Source organism: Calonectris borealis, chromosome 1, assembly GCF_964195595.1.
Source record: "Calonectris borealis chromosome 1, bCalBor7.hap1.2, whole genome shotgun sequence".
Classification (NCBI taxonomy): Eukaryota; Metazoa; Chordata; class Aves; order Procellariiformes; family Procellariidae; genus Calonectris; species Calonectris borealis.
The window spans coordinates 114261264-114281848 of record NC_134312.1 but is presented as its reverse complement, the minus strand read 5'-3'; the positions used below and the strand labels follow the sequence as shown (position 1 = coordinate 114281848).

General features: G+C 41.8%; 1 protein-coding gene and 1 long non-coding RNA gene across 12 annotated transcripts in view; both read left to right on the top strand.

Moving 5' to 3' along the window:
* The window catches only part of APP (amyloid beta precursor protein), a 234602-nt gene that overhangs the window by 166979 nt on the left and 47038 nt on the right, over positions 1-20585 (top strand). For all 11 annotated transcript variants that reach the window (XM_075170881.1, XM_075170872.1, XM_075170836.1 and 8 more), the window contains 4 exons: positions 4984-5058; positions 6168-6326; positions 16385-16513; positions 18580-18679. In XM_075170881.1, the coding sequence (XP_075026982.1) occupies positions 4984-5058; positions 6168-6326; positions 16385-16513; positions 18580-18679 (463 nt within the window). The remainder of the gene's footprint in view (positions 1-4983; positions 5059-6167; positions 6327-16384; positions 16514-18579; positions 18680-20585) is intronic.
* Positions 6339-16378, top strand: LOC142091507 (uncharacterized). The gene is made up of 3 exons (XR_012676827.1): positions 6339-7967; positions 9027-10654; positions 10701-16378. It is a non-coding gene; the product is annotated as an uncharacterized LOC142091507 (long non-coding RNA).

Genomic DNA, 20585 nt, shown 5'->3' with positions numbered 1-20585 from the left:
TCTTTCTCTTTCTGGTTTGTTAACTCCTGTACAGCTCCCTCACTTAAATAGCTGCTGCTAAATAGTCTGGTGGAACCAGATACTGAACCTTACTCAAGGGAGCAGTATATTTATACATTTCTCTCCTCAAACATCTTGTGACAATCTCGTGTCTTAAATTTACTCTTCCTCTGGCTGTTTACAATATTTTAGGAATCATAGCGTGAATAGTACTTGTGATAGGAACTTAATGATACCTTGTCTCCTAGAATAGCCTTGCTTCTTGGAAGTTCATTTCCAAAGCAAGCATCTGAAAATGCTGCAGTCCTCAACCAGCCTGAACAGGGCTGGTGTTATGCTCAAGATTTTTTTTGGATCATTGCATGCCACTAGTTCCAACTTCTTGAAGAGGCCTTCAGCAGATTTTTAGTGCCAGTGGCACCATAAATGGTTTGGGTTGGAAGGGACCTCCAAAGATCATCTAGTTCCAACCCCCCTGCCATGGGGAGGGACACCTTGCACTAGATCAGATTGCTCAAAGCCCCATCCAACCTGGCCTTGAATGCTTCCAGGGATGGGGCATCCACAACTTCTCTGGGCAACCTGTGCCAGTGTCTCACCACTCTCACAGTAAAGAATTTCTTCCTAATATCTAATCTAAATCTACCTGCTTTCAGTTTAAAACCATTACCCCTCATCCTATCACTAGACTGATAAAGAGTCCCTCCCCATCTTTCCTGTAGGCCCCCTTTAACTACGGGTAGGCCACAATAAGGTCTCCCTGGAGCCTTCTCTTCGCTAGGCTAAACAACCCCAACTCTCTCAGCCTGGCCTCATAGCGGAGGTGCTCCAGCCCTCTGATAATCTTCATGGCCCTCCTCTGGAACTGCTCGAGCAGGTCCATCTCTGTCTTATACTGGGTGCCCTGGACCTGGAGGCAGTACTGCAGGTGGGGTCTCACCAGAGCAGGGTAGAGGGGCAGAATCACCTCCCTCGACCTGCTGGCCACGCTTCTTTTGATGCAGCCCAGGATACGGTTGGCTTTCTGGGCTGCGAGCGCACATTGCCGGCTCATGTCCAGCTTTTCGTCCACCAGTACCCCCAAGCCCTTCTCCACAGGGCTGCTCTCAATCCACTCATTGCCCAGGCTGTATCGATGTTTGGGATTGCCCCAACCCAGCTGCAGGAGCTTACATGTGGCCTTGTTGAACTTCATGAGGCTCACACAGGCCTGTCCAGGTCCCTCTGGATGGCATCCCTTCCCCCTAGAAGAGTATCAACCACATCACTCAGCTTGGTGTCATCTGCAAACTTGCTGAGGGTGCACTCAGTCCCACTGTCCGTGTCCCCGACAAAGATGTTGAATAGTACTGGTCCCTATATTCCCTAGATCCCACCATCTCTATTATTGTGTTGGGGAGGGCTCTTTCCTTCCTTAAAACTGACTGTCACTTAGTAGGAGTACCCCCCTCAGTTACACTTAGGGCTCTTTGGAGAGGTTTAATGATGTTATTACCAGAAAAAGGGTCAAGACTTAAGTGTGGAACAAAAGCCCTTGACAAAGGTACTGGCATGACTTTGACCTGCTAAGTAAGCAAACGTTTAGGCAAGCACCTCTGCTGGTCTGATTGCTGTAACCCAAACGTCTGTCATAAATTCTTCTCTTGCAGATACGCTTCTGTGCCCCAGTGTAAAAAATGGGAGTAAATTCTGCTGTTTTCAATATAGTGAGATTTTTGTGCTTAGCGTCTCTCTTAATAATGAATGATGCTTTCCATACTGCCTTTTTCCCTCTTGCTGTCCCCTACAGCCCAATTTCAAAAGGAGTCTGCCAGGCACTAAGTCCTGAGTTTTGAAGAAGTTTAACTTTGAAATGTCTTGCTTCTTAAATCTCAACCAGAAGTTGTCATTTTCCCTGCACAAAGCCACCAAGCCTTGAAGAGCCATAAATCTGTGTGGCTTTGATAGGTCTGTGCTGTCAGTGAAGGAGAATAGGTTTATAAGTGCATAGAGGCCAAGTTCAGCCTTTTTCTGCACATGTGTATCTGGGGATTTTTTTTTTTCCCTTCTTGCTCTTTGGTTTCCTGTAGAGTGCTACAGCATATTTCTTAGTCACTCATAGTTCTCTAAAGCGATGACCTTCAGTGAGAGCAGAAGTTTCCTCTGGGTGGTAGCATGACTGCCCATAGATAGCTGTAGGGCAGCTGTATCTTCAGTTAGTTAGCATACACACAGAGATGCTTTCAACCATTGAAGTCTTCTCAATTGCAAAAATCGGCACTCAAAGCATAGCTTCTGCAATCTTTACATTGAATATTGTTTCTGCAAACAGCCATGTCATTCTGTATTTTTTTCACAAGCCATTCACTCGTTGCACCAGAGCTGAACTCTGAAGCCTGTAATTTACATCGCTCCCAACTAGCTGTGTAGGCTGCCTTCCATGCCTTAAAAGGTTCAGAGAAATAAAACAGGCAGAAACCTGGTCTAGACAAAGGTCTCCTTATCACATTACCCACAATTCTTGTTTTCATCATATGGATTAGCAGAGGGTTAGTTTGGGGAATAAAGATGACAAGGGAACAGTTATTCTGAAAACCCATGAACTGCTAATTCAGGGTGAAAAAGAGTATTAAGCAGGTGTCAGAGATGTGATTTGAAGACATGAGAGGAGGGAGAGGAAAATCATAAAGTTGCTAACCTAGGCCAATGCTCAAGCTTGAGCACATCATTGTAGTTTATGACTTGAATTAGTGCCATAATTTCTGGGTCTTCTGTAGCGTTCGCATCCTGGCACCAGTGACGTTTCAGGTCTCTAGAAAGGTGCTGCCTGTATACGTGAATTAAGTTTTCTTGGCCCCCACAATCATACGGCCTAAGCATACAATTAAGAGATGAATACCTGTATGCACTTAATACACAGCAGCACTCTGAGCATTAATAAGTTTGTTCCAGAACACATCACAGCGCTCTAAATTGTGGTGTTGGTGCATATCCTCTAGTCCTGCTTTGTCAGAGAAGCAGTAAAATCTCCTATGCCAAAGTACTGGGAAGGTAACTGGTAGGGGGGCAACCTGTAACTTCAGCGCGTTGTGCACCATGTTCTCTGTCGTCAGCTGCTTACTACAACCCCTTGCAAATTAATTTTCATGTTTCCTTATAAATTTTGGTTTCCTACCTCCCTGGAGCTTGGCTGCAATTTGCACATGAATGCGCATTTGTCTGATGAGAAGATAATGTAAATTGAAGTACTTTTAGGCTGCTGGTTTATGTAGGTTGTAGTACAATTCTTGGGCCTTAAGTTTCAGCTTACAGTTCTTAGTAAAAGAGCGGAGTGAAGTTAAGACTGTGATTTCTAAGTACTTGACTTCGGGTCTTTGTGCTTACAACTGCTGTCTAACCATGCCCCTGCTGAAGCCCAGAAGCAGACAAAAAATTTCCCACTATAAAGTTTTCAGTATCACATTAGCTTCCCAAAATTTATGTCTCCACTCTCTTGGGCTGTTATTGAGGCTAGCATCTCTTACAGATAAATAATTTCACTGATAGTGAGTTGATCTGTTTTTACTGTGACTGATTTATTGCTATCTTGAAATACGTTCCCAGGCTTTGGGTCAAAAGGAAGATGAAAACTTGACAACAAAATCCCATACGTTGCGTCAGTCTTGAGTGCAGGTGTCTGCATGCTGGTTAATTGTTAGGGTCTACAATCCTGTATAGGACTGAGAAGGGATTACATTTCAAGGACTGGGACTTGTAAAATTCTCCTTTGAGCCCAGGTTTGTTTGGTTTTTGTTTTTTAAAAGGCACAGGCTCAACCAGATACCCTGAGGCACCACCAGTGCTCTCCAGTCTGTCCATCAAGGAGCCTCATTAGCAATGTCCAGCATGTGGGAAAACTGGGGAGCCTGAGACAGGAGCTGAGTGGTGGAGGCTCAACTTGGAGACATGAGACACAGCAGGTCTAATTTGTCCTGCCTTTGGTATTGGTCTTGGTAAAATTTCAGTCATGCATGCGGACTCTGAGCTTTTCTAAAATCCCCTTTAGAAAGGGTATGTTTGGCTATTTCTATTAAATATAATGACAGTGTGAAGTGTGTTTTTTGGTGAGAAAGGAAGGAAAGGAAATGCACATTTTGAGTAATTGCTTCTAGGTTTCTTCTGTCTTCTTCTGACGTACCAATCCTGCAAATAAACAGGTCACTCATTTATGTGCACTGCATTCAGTGAGAGCAGTTGTTCCTGCATAAAATGTGTTATCTGAGGAGATTGCTTTTTAGGTGCGAAATGAGTAAAGTCCCTAAGTAAGACCATGAGAAGGTTTCAGATGTCCTGGGCAGCAAGTTAAGAGTAACTCATTCTCTAACTATTGAAATACTGCCTTGTGTTACAGGAGGAGGTGGCCTCTTATGTTGCTGAAAGGAATGGTATTGAAAGTTCTCCTACATCATTTTTCTGTCAGCGTTGTGCTTGAGATATAAATATATTCAGTTCTTGAATTGTTGGACGCCTACGTCTGGACAGACTAGCACCAATTGCATGTAATTCTTGATCTGTCCTGCTCAAAGGCCAGCGATGTAGTCCGAATAAATCTAAAAATTTTTGTGGTACCAAAAAAAGTGTGAATTAGAACAAGTTGAAATTCACTCATTTGGATGGAACAATAGAGTGGAAGCAGTTTCCTTTCTGTCTGAGATGAAAAGGAGTTGGTGTGTTCACCCATAGAGACCTCCACTTCCCTCGCTTGAGGGCTGGTTAACGGCTGTGTTGCTTCACAGCGGAGTTGTGAGAGCTTGGCACGATGTTCAGACAGAGAAGTACTGTCTTTGTTTAATTTAATAACAGGATCCTACCTTTGTTAAATGTTGTAACCGCTTTTTTAAATAGAGATAAAAGGAGGAGAGGAATATAAAAAGATGACTGTCGGAGCTGCAGTGCTTGGCTGTTGCTAAGCCCTGAGACAAGAGAGGAAAATATGAAAGTCATGCTCCTTGTTTTGTTTGTTAGGTCATGAGAGAGTGGGAGGAAGCAGAACGCCAAGCAAAGAACTTGCCAAAGGCCGACAAGAAAGCTGTTATCCAGGTAAAGGAAAACGCAACCACAACCTTACCCACTGGGGCCACAGTTAAAATACAAGGGGTGCTGGGTGTGATATAATTTTAAAACCTACTTCTATGGGGATTTAATGTTATTTTCTGCTCTTGCTGTTGCTATTTTTGTTTCCAGCTGTTAGTGGCTGCTGGGTATCTCTGTACTTTGCAGCCAGTCCGTGGAACAGCAGTGCAGGACATTGCTCATGACTGCGTGGAGGGGTAGAATTCCGCTTGAATTGATTTGCCTTCAGTGAGAACTGAAAACTCGGTTCCCACGGGCCCCTTTCAAAATTTAGGCCGTGGTAAACTAATATAAGCTGCAGGACCTAAGCTGAAAGTAGAGATGGAAAATGTGATTTAAGAAGAAATTGCCATCAGTTTTACCTGAAAGAAACCCTCAGCCAAAAATTATTTTATCCAAAATTATACTGTAATTCAAAAATTCTGACAAGCCAGACACTGGCTTGAATCCCACTGTAGCTATATCAGGTATTATTCAGTACTGCTAGAATGATTTCACTGCAAAACTATAAAAAGGTAATGTTCAGAACCAGATTGCATCGCACATTAGATCCAACATCTTTGCTCTCTGTGCATTTTACCCAGTCAATCTTTTCCTTTATTGAAATAAGTTTGGGCTCAATTTTTCTTCACGGTGGACAGTTTATAAGAGATTATAGTGACTCTGTTCAGGTTGGAATTTCCACATCCCCCCCACATGTAGATTTGCTCGTGAAGTCATGTTGATGACTCGTGATGGCAGGGGGCGTATGCTTGCCAGACTCCGCCCTCCTCTAAGCACAATTCTCTAGCACTGAACCACTGTCTCAGGGGGCAAATGAAGGATTCACTGGTGGTTGTGCTGAACGTGTCAGGAATATTTGATTAGGTTAATAAAATATGGCCAGGTGTTCAGGAATACAGGGCATCAGCAGTTCCCACTGAAATCAGTAAAAGATGTGTTCGGTGCAGAGTTCCTGGGAGCCAAGCTAGACTGACATGGGGAAAGATTTTGGTGATTTGCAGACGGAGTTGTTCACGTCCGCTGGTCTCTGCTGATGTCTTCACTGTTCCTGTTGTGATGGATGTTTTTTTCAGCATTTCCAGGAGAAAGTGGAATCACTGGAACAAGAAGCAGCAAATGAAAGACAACAGCTGGTGGAGACTCATATGGCACGGGTGGAAGCCATGCTGAATGACCGTCGCCGCATCGCTCTGGAGAACTATATCACAGCCCTGCAGACTGTCCCGCCCCGGGTAAGCGCAATAGCACAAGCTCTGTCAGCTGTGTCAAAATCACTGTAGTTGTCCTGGGGAAAAAGAAGGTGTGCCCAGGTACAGTCCAGCTATGGAGCAGTGAGTGTGTGTTCCCTGTGCAAGAGCTACTACAGCAGTCAGCTAGTTAGAAAGCTAAAAGTTCAGACTTTGTGTGTACATAAATGTAGGCACAAGCACACACCCCCTGTACATGCCTATGGATAGATAGGTACATATATAAAGATACTTAAGCAAATAACATGGAAGTGATTTGGTTGTCAGAAACTGTATTCACGTTCACAGATCCTGCAGAAGGATGAGGAAGCGTCCCTCCAAGTGACGCACAGTAGGATACTTCATCATGTCAAGATGGAGCTTAAGAATGAGGGTGGTTGTGGTTTTCTGTTTTGTTTGATGAACTGTTGAAATGTTTAGTGAAGGATCTTGTGAGGATTGTTGGATGGCATGAAAATAGCACGCTAGCAATTCAAAGTTGTCTGTGTTGGATGTGATGGCTATGAATAGATTGAATGGAATTTTTAATTACTCCATATCTGTGATGTTTGTATTCAGTACCAAAATAACTGATCTGTGACCTCCAGAAGAAGAGAATCTGCACGAACACTGTGGGAAAACTCAAATGTTTTGTATACCTCTCGCCTCTTGAACACTTCCTAGATGGAAAAAACATTATGTTACTAAAAGACTTTTGGGTCAGCAGTGTAAGATGTAGCCATTAGATCCTGAATCTGGCCTCACAGGGAATTACATCAATACAGCTAACCTGGTAAAATTACATGTTTTAAGTGGATTTCCTTCTGCAGAGAAACCTGCATATTCAGTGAGCATGGAAAAGTGATCATCGTCTTAGTTCTTTATCATCGTAAACTTTTTTCTCCACCCCATGGTGCAACACTCTCTTGTTTTTACTGTGTGCCAAGTAAAAGAAAAATCTTTTATTTAGGTAAAGTGTCATGGGGAGACTTCAGAGTAGTTGTATGAAGAGTTAATTTGTATTTTGCAACATAGTAATTTGTGGAAAATGAAGCTAGTCTGTATTAAATTGGTAGAGGATATTGTTTGGTCTGAGTGCAAGATGCATGTTGTGTAGCCTCTGACTGTTGTGAGGGTAGCGGAGGCCTTGGTTTCGAGTGTCTCATTAGCAGACAGATTAGTGAGTTACAGGCTGGGATGCAGCTTCCTTTAGGAAACTGGAGTCTGCGGCTCAGAACTGAGAGTGAGATGAGATGAGTGCATAGACTGGCTGCAGATCGTGTTTGCTCTCTTGCGGTGTGGTTTTGGGTAGTTCACCTACAATATGATTTCACGTTTGGCTTTAGCCAATCAGCTGTTGCTGTAAAGTTGAGCCTCATGCAAATGTAATCCTGTCTGAAAAGTATCCCAGAAAAATAATTTGATTTCAAGTTGTGTGTGGATCAGGCTGCCAGCTTGGTTCTGCAGGTATCTGAGGTTGTGGGGACCACACATAACAGCAGAATGGTCTCTAGAGCTGGCAAAATGTGCAGCTTCATTCCTAGCACAAGGGAACTCGACCTTTCATGTTTGTGGAACACAGATGACATCTCCATGGCAAAAAAAAAAAAAGTGAACTTCAGCTGCAGACCACTAAGGGGCAAAAATGTAAGAACACTGTTTGATACATGACTCCAGCAGAAGTAAGTTTTGAAGGTACCGTTAAAAGACTGAGGTGCGTCCTATATTGTGTCCTACAAAAGCTGATCATTCTGAAAGGAGCAGGCAGCAAGCATGGACCTAATATCAGCTGAAGGTCCTACCAAACAGGGACTCATCTCAAAACTAATGGGGGTGAACAGTTTAAAGAATAATGTCTTTAAACAGTTCCTTTGCCAGTCTTGTTGATGGTACTGTCCTTGCCTCAGCATTTTTTGGTTGTGTGCTCTGTAGTTACTGACAGTTCAGGCATGTACCTCTGAACTGCTGGTCAGATGTGTGCCAAAGCACATGAAAAAACTGACCTTAAATTCAGCAGGAGGAGTTGTCTGGTTTTATTGTGGGGCAGAGGGTGAAAACTGAGGAGTGACTGATGATAGCTGAATGGCCTAATGAATGAATCCAGTCCGCTAACTGCTTTGCAGGATATGGAGCCAGAAATCTGAATACACTGTGAATCCAAACTTTGGCTGCCTAGCCAAAGAGAAAATGGGATTAATGGAAAATTCAACTCTGATACCCTAGCTGTATTTCTCTCTGGTGGTTCCCTAGTAAACTAAAAGTACATTTGATTCAATTGTGTTGTCTTCGGGACAAGTCATAACCTTACTGGTGACTTAAGTAATCTTACAAAAGGGAGGCTTTTCTAGAGTTCTCCAAAAATATTTTTAAGAACCCCCTTCCGCAGCCTGCTTCAAATTATGTGGTTTGCTATTAGTATGTTTACTACACAAGTAGGTTCTGAATATTTAAAGTGATGGAGTCTCTTGCTCTAAAGTTGTAAGGACAGAATTTGGGATCAAATTGAAAAATTAAGTTAGGCTTTTTTATTGAAGTGCATGTCTTCTGCACGCAGCTGGGAGGGTTACCGTAAGTCTGGTGTGTATATATAATGTATATAGATGTGTGTGTGCAAAAAGTATTTTCCATGTGCTGTTTAATCACTTGGACATACTGCCTTGTACTTGAACTTGAACATTTCCCAAGATTTTTTTTTACTTCTGGCAGATCACTTGAAGCAGCAGGATTTCATTTTGCTTTTGGATGTCTAGAAATCCATGACCAGTCTTTGCCTGCAGATCAGTTATCATAGGAAGACAGTGGGTCTGACACTCCCGGTGCCATCACACTGATCCTGGATGTTGTGCACAGTTCTCCATGAGTGACAAAATCCGGATCCACTGGGAAGTCCTGTTTTCTATATGCATACAGATTATGTGGTTCTTGTTCAAGGGGTAGCCTCTTCAGGGGAGCTGAAGAGAAGCTTCCTCTGGCTTGGAAAGTCCTTGAACTATGGACAGGGGGAAGCTGGAAGGCTACGTGAGAAGTATCATCATTTACTTGCTCCTTTGGAGGAGGCTTTCCTTGTAGGATAGCAAAATATGGCAGTAGGGGAACCTTGGTCTGGGCCGGTAGTAGAGTCATTAGGTTCTTATACATACCTAGAAAATCAGTAGTTTTCAGTGCCATTCTACCTAAAACTACAAAATTCTGGGAATCCTTTATGAATAGCTTCTGTACAACACCAAAAACTTTAACTGTTTTCAGGTGTTACGCAGATGATTGCCCAATGCCAGTGTCAGAGGAGTGCTTCAGGGTACCACTCTGGGCAGCGAGGGAGCCAGGGATCGTATAGAGATGAAATCACATAGCTTCAAGGGCTACTAGAAAACAAATTTGAGCAAAACCAAATATTTTTACTGTTGTTCTGTTCTCAGAAGCACTGTCATGCAGGCTGCCCAGAAACTTAAAATTTGATCCTCATCCCTGATCCCTGGTGCAGCTTAGCTGTGCTGCTATACTTTGTTGCCTTTGAAAATGGGGTGCAGCTGTTCAATATCCGGTGTCAAAATACTGTATTGTTTCATCCTGCTTGATGGTCTTACTACAGAAAAGGAGGATTAGTGGCAGCTGGAACCAATATGCCTCTAGTTTTTAAAACAGTTGGAAATTTTCCCCTTCATTTTGCAAGTTAAATAGAGGAATTCAAATCCATCATTCTCTGTGAGCAGGTTGATTCTGTAATTTGTTTATATTCCCTCTTTCACGTGCATGTCAAATTTTGCTGGATTTATGTCTCCCTGTTTAAGAGATGCACATTCTCTGTGGGAAGCCGGTGGCAGGGGGCAAAGAGAAGCAGAAAAGAAATCCAGCTCCTAGTGGTGAAATAAAGGGTTTCAGAGCAAGGAAACATACAGGAAAACTTTGAAAGGTAATTAATTAACTTCCTTACTTTGCACACAGAGTAAAGTGAGCATATAATGATTAAAATCAGTTTAAATTGCTTCTCTTCTAGTTCAACCCTATTTTACTGAAATGTAAATTATGGCCAAACAGAGCAGGATCATTAGGATCAACCCTAGCATGTACCTTAACCCATTTGTATTTTTTTTGCTTTGTTTTTTTCTTGTTGCCCTAAGAATTTGCTCTGGTACCTTTTGTGCTGTGGGAGCAGTGTCTGTTCGTACGGAGAGAGCACAGTGCGGGCTGAAACTAGTCGAGTCTGCCTATTTGGACATGGAAGAGGGATCTGCAGAGGGGCCCTTGCTCAGTGCCTCTGTGTTCGGGAAGCTCGAAGCCTTTCCTGAGTCCAGCGAGGTTGCTGTGGAAATATGCAGTTGGAGGCAGGCCAAAGCGTCACTGCTGATCTAATGATAAAAATCCTCCTGTGCAGTAGGAAAGAGCAGTCCAGCTCTAATACTCCACCCTTTAGCTCTGCTCCTCTAAACCCATAAACTTACAGCTGTGGAATTTCTCACATACGCTTAATTTGGTCAAATTTTCTGAAATAGACAGCATGGATTTCAGCTCTGCTTTTAAACCAGGTCAGACTTTGAGAAATGTGGTCACCTAACTCCATTTTCCAGCAGCTTCTGAGGCTTTTATGTGAATAAAACCAGACTGTCTTGTTTTTTGCTCAGTCTGTGCGCTTGAGCATATGGTATAGTCATGCACCTAGGCTTGCCAGTAGTAGTGTTTTTTGTACAAGTGAACTAAAGACAGAAGAGGCAATTCCAGATGGGTATTAAGTTCTGCAAAACCATGGCAGGTTCATTATATCTAAAATGCAAAGTTTTAGAAGAGTGAGCAGAAACAAAATTTGTCTTAATTTGTCAAAGTTGAGTGAGTTCAAATCCTGAAAGGCAAATAATGAGATTGAATCAAATACTGTTTCCATTTTAGTCTGCCCCAGGAAAAGTCCTTCAGAGAGTAGGCAAAGGGAAGTTTTGAGTACCACTGTAGCCATGTATTTATGATGTGTGGGGTAACATGTTTTCTTATAAATTAGCAGAAATTATGAGAAGGCATCTTTAACTCCGCATGAAAGGTAGCTGGATGGGGGTTAGTTTTGTCTCACCCATGAATGAAAAGTCTTGCATTCATCCTAGCCAGCCTTTCTTGAATGCTCCTAAAATGAACTACTACACCTGTGTCAAACATGACCTGCAAGTTAATAACATAGCAGGTAAAATGTATACCTAATATGGTACACGATGTATTCCTAGTAAGTGAATGAAAAGAAGCAATTGTTCCACATTTTAAGAGCAGTAATCAGAAAAGACTGGTGATTGATTTTTCTCTAAAGGCAAGATTAAGTAGCACAATACAGCATTGTGAAACTTTCCTCTCTGATTTAGAGAGAATTTGATCAACATGACAAGCCAGCTCAAAATTTCCCATGGAGGTTCCATGGCACAGAGCTGGGAAGTTGTATTTTAAATACACAGAAGTGCTTTAATACGATTTTTGTGTTGTTTCTCTGTAGTAAGTATTTTGGATTTCCGTGGGGAGAGTGTAAGTTATATTTGTAGCAATCCAAACTACATTTGATGTTTCCATTTTCCAAGCTCAATGAAATTGCACTGTTTCATCACTCCCTTAAAGTCTGAAACGGTAGATTAGGATCAATGTAGAGTTCATGGGGGAGGCATCTGCGTGCATATATATTCATATTTATATTTATGTGTATGTATTTCATTTACTAGAAACTGTTTTTCCGGCATTTTAGATCTCATATATGATTCCTGTATGGGAGTGACCTTATCTCGATGCTGATGCCACCTGAAATAAAGGCACTAGATTACAGGGTCAGTGGAACTGGAACTCACCACCACGTAGCCAAGGAGCCGCCAGCAGTTTTTAACTTCATTTGGGCTTGTCTCTTGTACAGTTGGAAACCTGTTAACCAGTTGTCAAGACTACCAAGTTAAACTTTCAAACCAGGGCATTGCAGTACAAGTCCTTAACTCTGCCCTGGTGCATATTTATATTCACAGAAAGAACTGTCTTCCAAATAAGAGAGTAGGCATATTCCCTACAGTTTGGGTAGAAAGCCTAGCTAGTCTACGTAGACTGCATATGTAGTCTGTGAATCTGTCTACTGTCTACCAAATGAATACATGCAAGTCCCAACATACTCAAACTGTATATAAAATAATACTTTGACAACATTCTCCAGCATAAACAGGATTTTAAACTAACAGCTAAAGTACCCACAGACATGAGTACATCTGTTGACCTGTCACGACAGCTTGTGAAAGGGCTACAATTGATCTGTCCTTAGTTTTAGATACAAAGTAGGTGTTTGAATCTGCTCAAAAGGGGGAGCTTTGGAATGACTTTCATGAGAGCAAATGGCATGACAGTGTGTGCTTGAAATAGTTGGAAGCAGCGTGTAACGGCAGCATTCACACTGCTTCACCTTGCATTGCCCGCCTTGTTAGATGTATTCTGTCTTTTTTTCTGCATTTGCCTAAATAGTGAGCGTGTGCCACGAGACTGAGGAGTCATGAAATATGCATTCTGAATTTGGGGCTGGATCCTGTGCTTAGGAAGTCACTGGCCATTCTTGTCACTGGATAAATGACAATTGTCAGCAGTGTCGGCCAGGGTGACTAAAAACATGGTAATAACGGAAGTCATGTTGGGAGTATCCTGGTTGCTTTCAGAAGAAGGCTGAAAAAAACAAGCCAACAAAACAAGTACAGACAAATGAAAATAGTGGAATTATTTCATGAGGCTTAGGTAGCCCCTGGTGGCTGATACAAGTTAGTTATTCTGTGAGATGTTTTTTATTAGATGACTACAGATTCATTGAGTTTTCCCTGGCAAAACATGCAGCAGAATTTCAAGTGCTAAAACCAGAATTTTTTAATGAAGTTTGGTGGTTGGTACATTATTCATGAAGAGTGAGAGGTGCCAAGCTGGCCCTGGGATGTGTCAGCCGTTTGTTCTTCTGCTGTAGACAGTGCCAGAGCTCAGGCCTCGGGAACTTAATTTAGCTGATAATAGCACCACTTTCATTTATAATTTAATCTGAAGTTTCCTGCCTAGGGTCAAAGTAATAGAGGGCCGTGGATATAATAGCTTCAGACATAGGGTCTGACTGCATCTCCTCAGCCTGTAGAGCCTTCCCTTACCTCTGTTCTTGACCGTTCTTTGTGGCCCCTTCACTCTACCATCACAAGAGTTCATATCACTGCTCAGTGTACTAGATTTGGGGGCAAATCCTGCTGAAAATACCTCTGCAAAAAGTGCTTGTATGGGTGGGATTTTTAAGCAGAACCATTTCACTCCATAGTGACATTTGAAGGAAAATGTGTGTGTAATACATTACGGAGGTGCGACTTGGGGTGACAGGTACTTTTGCTGATACTTGTTAAAACTGTGCAAGCACTAGGTCTACAGTTCTAGGCTTTGAGGAGAAAATGATCAATTAATATTTTTATTTTCTTTACTATTAAAGTTACATTCAGCTATAAAACTTGGTCCTCATTTATAGTAACCACCATACTCAGGTATGCAAAGCCCAGTGGAGAACTGTCATTGCCCATCACCAGCTCTGGCAGTTTAAGCCTTCAGCCACGGTCCTGAAGCTGTGAGGCAGTAACATTGCAAAGTTGTTGGGAACGTTGGAGGTCTGACCTGATCCATGTGACTGGGACTTCGGGCAGTTATGTCTACCTACATACAGCGAGTTTCTAGTGGGTTTTTTTGCTTGAGAAAAAGGGAAGTTGCTTCCCTTGTAAGGAAATCACCTGGCATTTAATATTCTTTCTGCCTTGCCTTATACTTGAAGTACGGTTTTCTGCTGCCATCACAGGAAGATTTCTTGGCCAGACATGCTTTAGAGGCATGTGTGTCCATTTCTCCTTTATGGTGATAAGTTTGGGGCATTTTGCAATGTTATAAAAGGCACTAAAGGTGGGCCAGTTTGCCCAAGTGAGTACTGCTTTTAGTGGTATTTGACACGTATTTTCAAGATTGTTAGCCTATTAACAAATCTGCTTGTGACGCTTAATGTAAAAGTGTCATTGACGCATTGCAGTGAATACAAACATACTGAGGGAAAACAAAAAATATACCCGTCTGGTGTTTGACATGCAACGTAAATTGGAATATCTCTTGAAGAAATAGGAATTAATCCTTTTCCCTCTAATCTGCCAAAACCTGCTATCTTCATGTGTCTTGGGGGTAAGGAAAGCTGAAGTGTCAGGAAAGGTAACAACATTTTCTGTCTTCAAAATGTTCTTGTTGTTAAGCTTTCTGGTCTTTTAGCCTTTGTTCCTACAAAGGTCTACAGTTGGCATTTCAGTTTGTTTTGCCATTACCATAATGTTGTGAGGATTACTTACTTCCCAGCATTTCTCCACAGTTTCTTGCAACTCGATCCCAGGGCGCTTGGCTTTTGGGGCTTGGGGTTATTCTCCTCGTGAATCAATTTTCAGTCATGGAGCCACAAAGTTTTACCCTTTGGCAGGGAATGGCTTCACATCTCTCTATTTCTATCCGACAGATCTTCTTCAAATAACCTTTGTTTTACTGTCTAAGGACATTTTTAAATCTGTTGCTTCTCTTAAGCTGAAGAGATTCTTAAATCTTTGCGCTCCGTAGCTTAGTGTTCATCTCTTGTGTAAATGTTAAATTAGTTTAGGCTCTATATTTGTCCGTGAGTCTAAGTCTTCTTAAAGCTTCAACTTCGCCCACGGTTCTTCCTGCTTTGCAAAGCTGTGCACGGAGCCTCTGATGCTTATTTTGTCACCTCCCCACCCTCTTCCCTGTATCCCTGCCAGTGCCCAGACCAGCTGTTCACCGCTTCTGCTCATTCTTTAATCTATTGCACAGAAAGGTCACCTTTCCCTTTCTTCTCATCTTCCTCAGCTTCGTGCTTTTCACTGCTCAGCAGCTTCAGGTAGGATGCACAAGCACAACAGCACAAGCATAGTTTGGGGCGGGGGCTGGATTTCCAGAATCCATCATAAACACTGAGTTAAAAATGAATGTCTTAGCAGAATGCTAGAGAACACTTCCCGTTTTGGCACTGTATTATTGTAAAGAGTAGGAAAATACATAAAAATACACATTTCTTAGTCTTCACTGCTCTACCATCAGTCTGTGTATATTTTTATGTTCCCTTCAGCTACGGACCTTTCCTTTGTTCAAGTTCAGTTATATGCCTTAAGGCATATATTTAATAGTTTTTACCAATTAAAATCACCAGCAATATATACATAGGCTAAGATTTTTACAAAATCTGGCACCCAACCTGAGTACCTTCAGAAGAACCAAGTATGTTGCCCCTTTTTTAAGTTTTGCAGTCAAGTCTGATGATTATTCCTTGGCTTAGATGGAGTAGTGCTTTCGCACGGTCTTCTGTGCAGCTCTTGGGCAGGTTACCTGCTGATTTGAATCTGAATGTGTGCATTCAGTTTACTGTTGATAAAACTTAGCAGTTGTAATCTTTTTTGTTCCTAAAGTTTAACTGTAGTTGACAGATATTGATACTGGTTGAGTATTCAGCTATTCAGCATAGTAGAGCGTATATGGGGAATCTTTGAAATGCTTCCAATGGAGTCCAGGCTTCAGGGGATCTTCTGGGAGGGATTTGCCTGGTGGTGGTGAAGGTTGCAAAATTGGGAGCTTGGATGATGGGGGCTTCCTGAGTTGGGGGAGGGGAGAAGTAGAGTCTGATGGAGAGAATGGAAGCAAAGCCCAAAGGAAATTGATGTTGGGTGTCCATTAACTAGCATGCTAAGGTGACTCTTACTGTCTTGTTGGGGCAATAGTATAGCAGTTAGACAAGGAAATGCAACAGCCAAACTTCCCCTTGTGGTCAGGGAGGAAATCTGAACGCCCTCCCCAGGGACCGTATCTACTCCCTACAACTACCATTCAATGATACGTCCTGCCGAATGGGTTGAGTGAGTTGATTTTCCTTGTAGTAGTCAGACTTGCCTTCAGAAGATAGCTTGCAGGCACCGGCTGGCCAAGTGGTTTTGGTGTGGGATACATCTCCGGTGCAAGGAACTAAAACATGTGTCGTTCTACACTAAACTGATTTTTTTTTTCCTATTTCTTTCCTGTAGCCTCGTCACGTATTCAACATGCTGAAGAAGTACGTGCGTGCTGAGCAGAAGGACAGACAGCACACTCTCAAACACTTCGAACATGTCCGCATGGTAGACCCAAAGAAAGCTGCCCAAATCAGATCTCAGGTAATCTCCACTGAGGGTTAATGGGGTTGTGTTTGTTCATAACAATTGTGAAGTTTCTGTCAATCTATTTTTTAAAAAATACCTGACTCCTTTCTGTGGGCAGCTTTACATGCAATAAAAAATAATCTGGTTTCCGGCAGAAGATGTAGGAGTAAGGCAAAGTGATGTAGGAGTAGGGTGGGTATAATTTGTCTTCTGAGAAGAACTGAAAAGCAGGTTTTCTCTCTATCTAGACAGTGAGTCAGTCGTGGGCATTTCCTGAGAAGCCCTGCAGAGCATTAATGCCCAGAGCCTTTATTAGTGCTTTGGTAAATAATACCTCTGGGAAAATGTCAGTAATAGATTTAGCGACCACACATGGTTATGCTTCCTTCAGCTGAAGTGGCGGAACCAGAAGTGGTGTAGCCATCTGACTGCGACCAACCTTTCTATAGTCATTGCAGAGGTACTTGTAGCATCTATAAATGTGAGCACTGTGATGCACTTGAGTTTAACATGTTCTTTTAAAATAGGCACTGTACTTCATGGCATTTTAACTGCTGAATGTTACTGCAGTCCTCAATGTATATGTTTTGGAATGGCTTTTATGTTGCCTTTGTAAATCATGGGGGGTGAGAAAGTCAAAAAAAAGAAGAGACTGAAGATGTAGCTGGCTTTCAAAACAGCAATTAAAATTGTAGGCACAAAGGATAACCTGTAAAAAAAGTGTGCTGTAATCTGCAGAATCAGCCGCTGTTCCCTCTGCAGGATGCAATGGGAAGTGCTGTTCCAGCCACAGTTTTTGAACTGACTGGCATCGCTAAAAGCCAGATCAAAACCATATACCTCCCTGAATGGCACAATTTGCATATTGGACTTCTCAAACGTCTATTCCAGCCAGACTTGTACATTGAGGTCATGCTGTCTTGAAATTGCTTCTTACAGTCTTCTGCAGTGACAGTTGTCTTTCCCTTCTCCTAAACATCTCCTTTTACATCTAACATGAGTTTTTCATTTCTAAAACACTGGATTATTTAATAACAAAAACCAGCGAAATTTTGCAGACTACAGATTTTGTGGTAGCACAGGTGAAGAATGGAAACTGACATTTAGGTACACAAGAAGTGCAGTGTATTGCTTAGTGTATCGTCATAGGAATGAGTATTTCTACAGTATATTTGCTTCTTGAATTGGTCAGAAGGTTGGGGGAATGTAGGCTGGAGGATCTGATGGGGAATTTTTTTCAGTGGAGAATGGAAAACAAAATATTTTGTTCAAAAGCATAAATACTATATTTCAATTGGAAGAAATTATACTGGTTTTTTCATTGAAATTGCTCTCTGCAAGCCATTTTCCTCTTTAGGCCTAATTGCCCTGTCAGTCTTCTAAGATGCGCCTCAATTTCCCTTTCTACTGAAAAGAGGTGATACTTGTGGAGAGTACCCTGGGGGAGCATATATTATGGGATGTCGTGACTCAATCCATAGCAGTGTGCGGGAACCTGAGGCAATGGAGTTGTAATCACACGAGACAATGCAGTAATGCTTCTGGGTGGAAATATTTTTGTTTTCAGCTGCAAATGTTTGCAAATGTTTTTACCAAGAAAATTGGAGGTTTTTTCAGCAAGAACTGTTTCTTTTTGCAATCTTAGGGTAAAGAAAAAAACCAAACAAACAGCTGAAACATTTTGATGCAGCAATCATTGCGCCTCACTTGGTTTGCATGTTATGTGGAAACTTATGGGTATGGGCAAATGTAAATGTTATTGAAGGGTAAATGAGGCTGTGGATTTCTGCCACAATAGCTGCTTGTGTACATGCTCTGCCCCACAACGAATGTAAACCCCTACTTGAAATTACTGCATTCCCATGGGATTTCAAGTAGTTGCTGTGGAAGAGCATCTAGAACACTAGTTTTGTAGCAGCTGTAGGAGAGAGGTGACTTTTGCAATGGATTTGACAGTTTCAGTACATAGAGCATACTGAAATCTTATGCCTAGCACAAGTTAAAACTGTCTTGCTCTCTATAAGCTATAAAATTTGTAATAATGTCAAATTCCCCTCCTTAAAATACTTTTATTTCCATAGGTTATGACACATCTACGTGTGATATATGAACGCATGAACCAGTCTCTCTCCTTCCTCTACAATGTGCCTGCTGTGGCAGAGGAGATCCAGGATGAAGTTGGTACGCAAACGATTAATGTAGAAAAAGGGAAATATTTCTGTGATGAGAAATTACCACCAAAAGCTAAAACACAGCATCTTACTTCTCCTATTGATACACTGTCCCAGATGAAAAATAGGAGAGTAAACTTGCTAATGTTCTTAAATTATAAATTAAATTATAATGAATACTTGGAAGACAAATCCTGTATAACCAGTGCAGTGGCATCATCGTATTGTTGTAAATGTTTTCCCTGAAATACATTAATTTACATTTGGAGCCTCCATGCTATATGGAAGCAGCTATTGAAAATGAGATTTAGCAAATCCTTCCTGGGTTTGGATATTTAATTTATGTGGTAAGTATTTAATTATCTGAAGTAGACATCTTGGAAATCCCCCCCCAGCTAAAAAATTAGTTGCAGACCCAAGCATTCAAAAAAAGTGTGAGTATCAACTGGAAGTTGCTAAGTGCAACTTGGCAGTATGTTACTGGTCATGTATTTAGTTCCTGGTTAGTTGGTCAAATGGATATCTCCTCTCCTCCCATTTTTTCCAGCGCACAGGCTGGGCTGTGGACCAGTCAGATAGCAGCAGTCCCATGTTTGCATCTTCCTTGAGTGCTGTCACAGCAGATAGCTGTGAGGGAGAATGGTATTTCCTCCCGTTCAGGTTCCTGCTCTTGGCTGCGGCATTGCTGCAACAGAGAGGTCTCTTGTCACAGCACTTGGACTCTGCTGTGTGCTGCTGTTGCAGCAAGGCAGTTTCACTTAGCCTATATTAATTTCAGATATAGCCACAGTTCTGGACATCGTGTTGCTAATGTGCTTCTTTAAGAAAAATAATACATGGATGAATGCAAAGGCTGGAGATGGGATGGTCATTGTCTTTGGAACAGCTTTTTTTCGCAAGATGTAATACTCTGCCAAATGGCAGTTAATGGATTAGTTTCACAAATAACCAGCTTCAGCTGACTAAATAAATTATTGATTTCTTTAAAATACAAGGGAGGGAGGCGTGCCATTGCGGTAAGGATTAGGATGCATTTAGGACACAGGGAGGGGATGGACAAGGAGTAGTGGTGGATTCATTTGCCCAAAGTGCAGGTTAAGAAGGAGATGTGCTTCTACTTGTGAGGTAGCTTGAGAGGGCTGGGGATGAGATCAGGAAGTCGGGGAAGGGATTGGGAAGAAACAAAAAGCTGATAGATGTGTTTCTATGCTCCGCAATTATAAGGCCCAATCAACAGTTTCAGCCTGTAGTTGTAGAGAGCCGTTTGGGGGCAGGGAACACCGTATTGATCATTTGAAAGTATATCTTTTCTGTAGCAAAGGATACTGTTAGGTCTTCTATATGCTCAGTTTGTTTTCTTTCTGCACCGCTGTCATTCCCTTGGGTTTTTTGCTTGAAGTTTCAATTTCTTCTATTCTTGGTAATGTTAATGCTTGTTGGTGAGGACATTCTTCTAAATTTTCTTCTTCCTCCTAAATACTGAAATGGAATAGGGATTTCAGAGGCTTTGAAATTACATGGGAGCAAAAGTACATTAACTGCTAAGTGGTTTACAAAAATCTGACTCCTAATCTCAAATGTAATACTAATTTTTAGGGGGAAAAAAGAGCCTAAAATTAGTACGATATTATTTCCTAATAAGATGAGAGAAGCTAAGATATCTCAAAGAAAAAGTCTATCACAGTCTCTTGAGTACTTTTTCCCCACCTTGATTTTTTGGTGGTTTTGGGTATACTGAAAATTCTTCAAAGCATTGCAAAGTTTAAAGCAATGAAAAATACGTTTTCATACTGGGAGTTACCAGCAGCAAAAATTAAAGAAGGCAGTATCAGATCTGGACTGTACTAGATAAAACAGTTTTCAGTAATGGGGAGAAAGGCTATTCTCTTTCAGTATCAACATTCTCCTTGTTGATT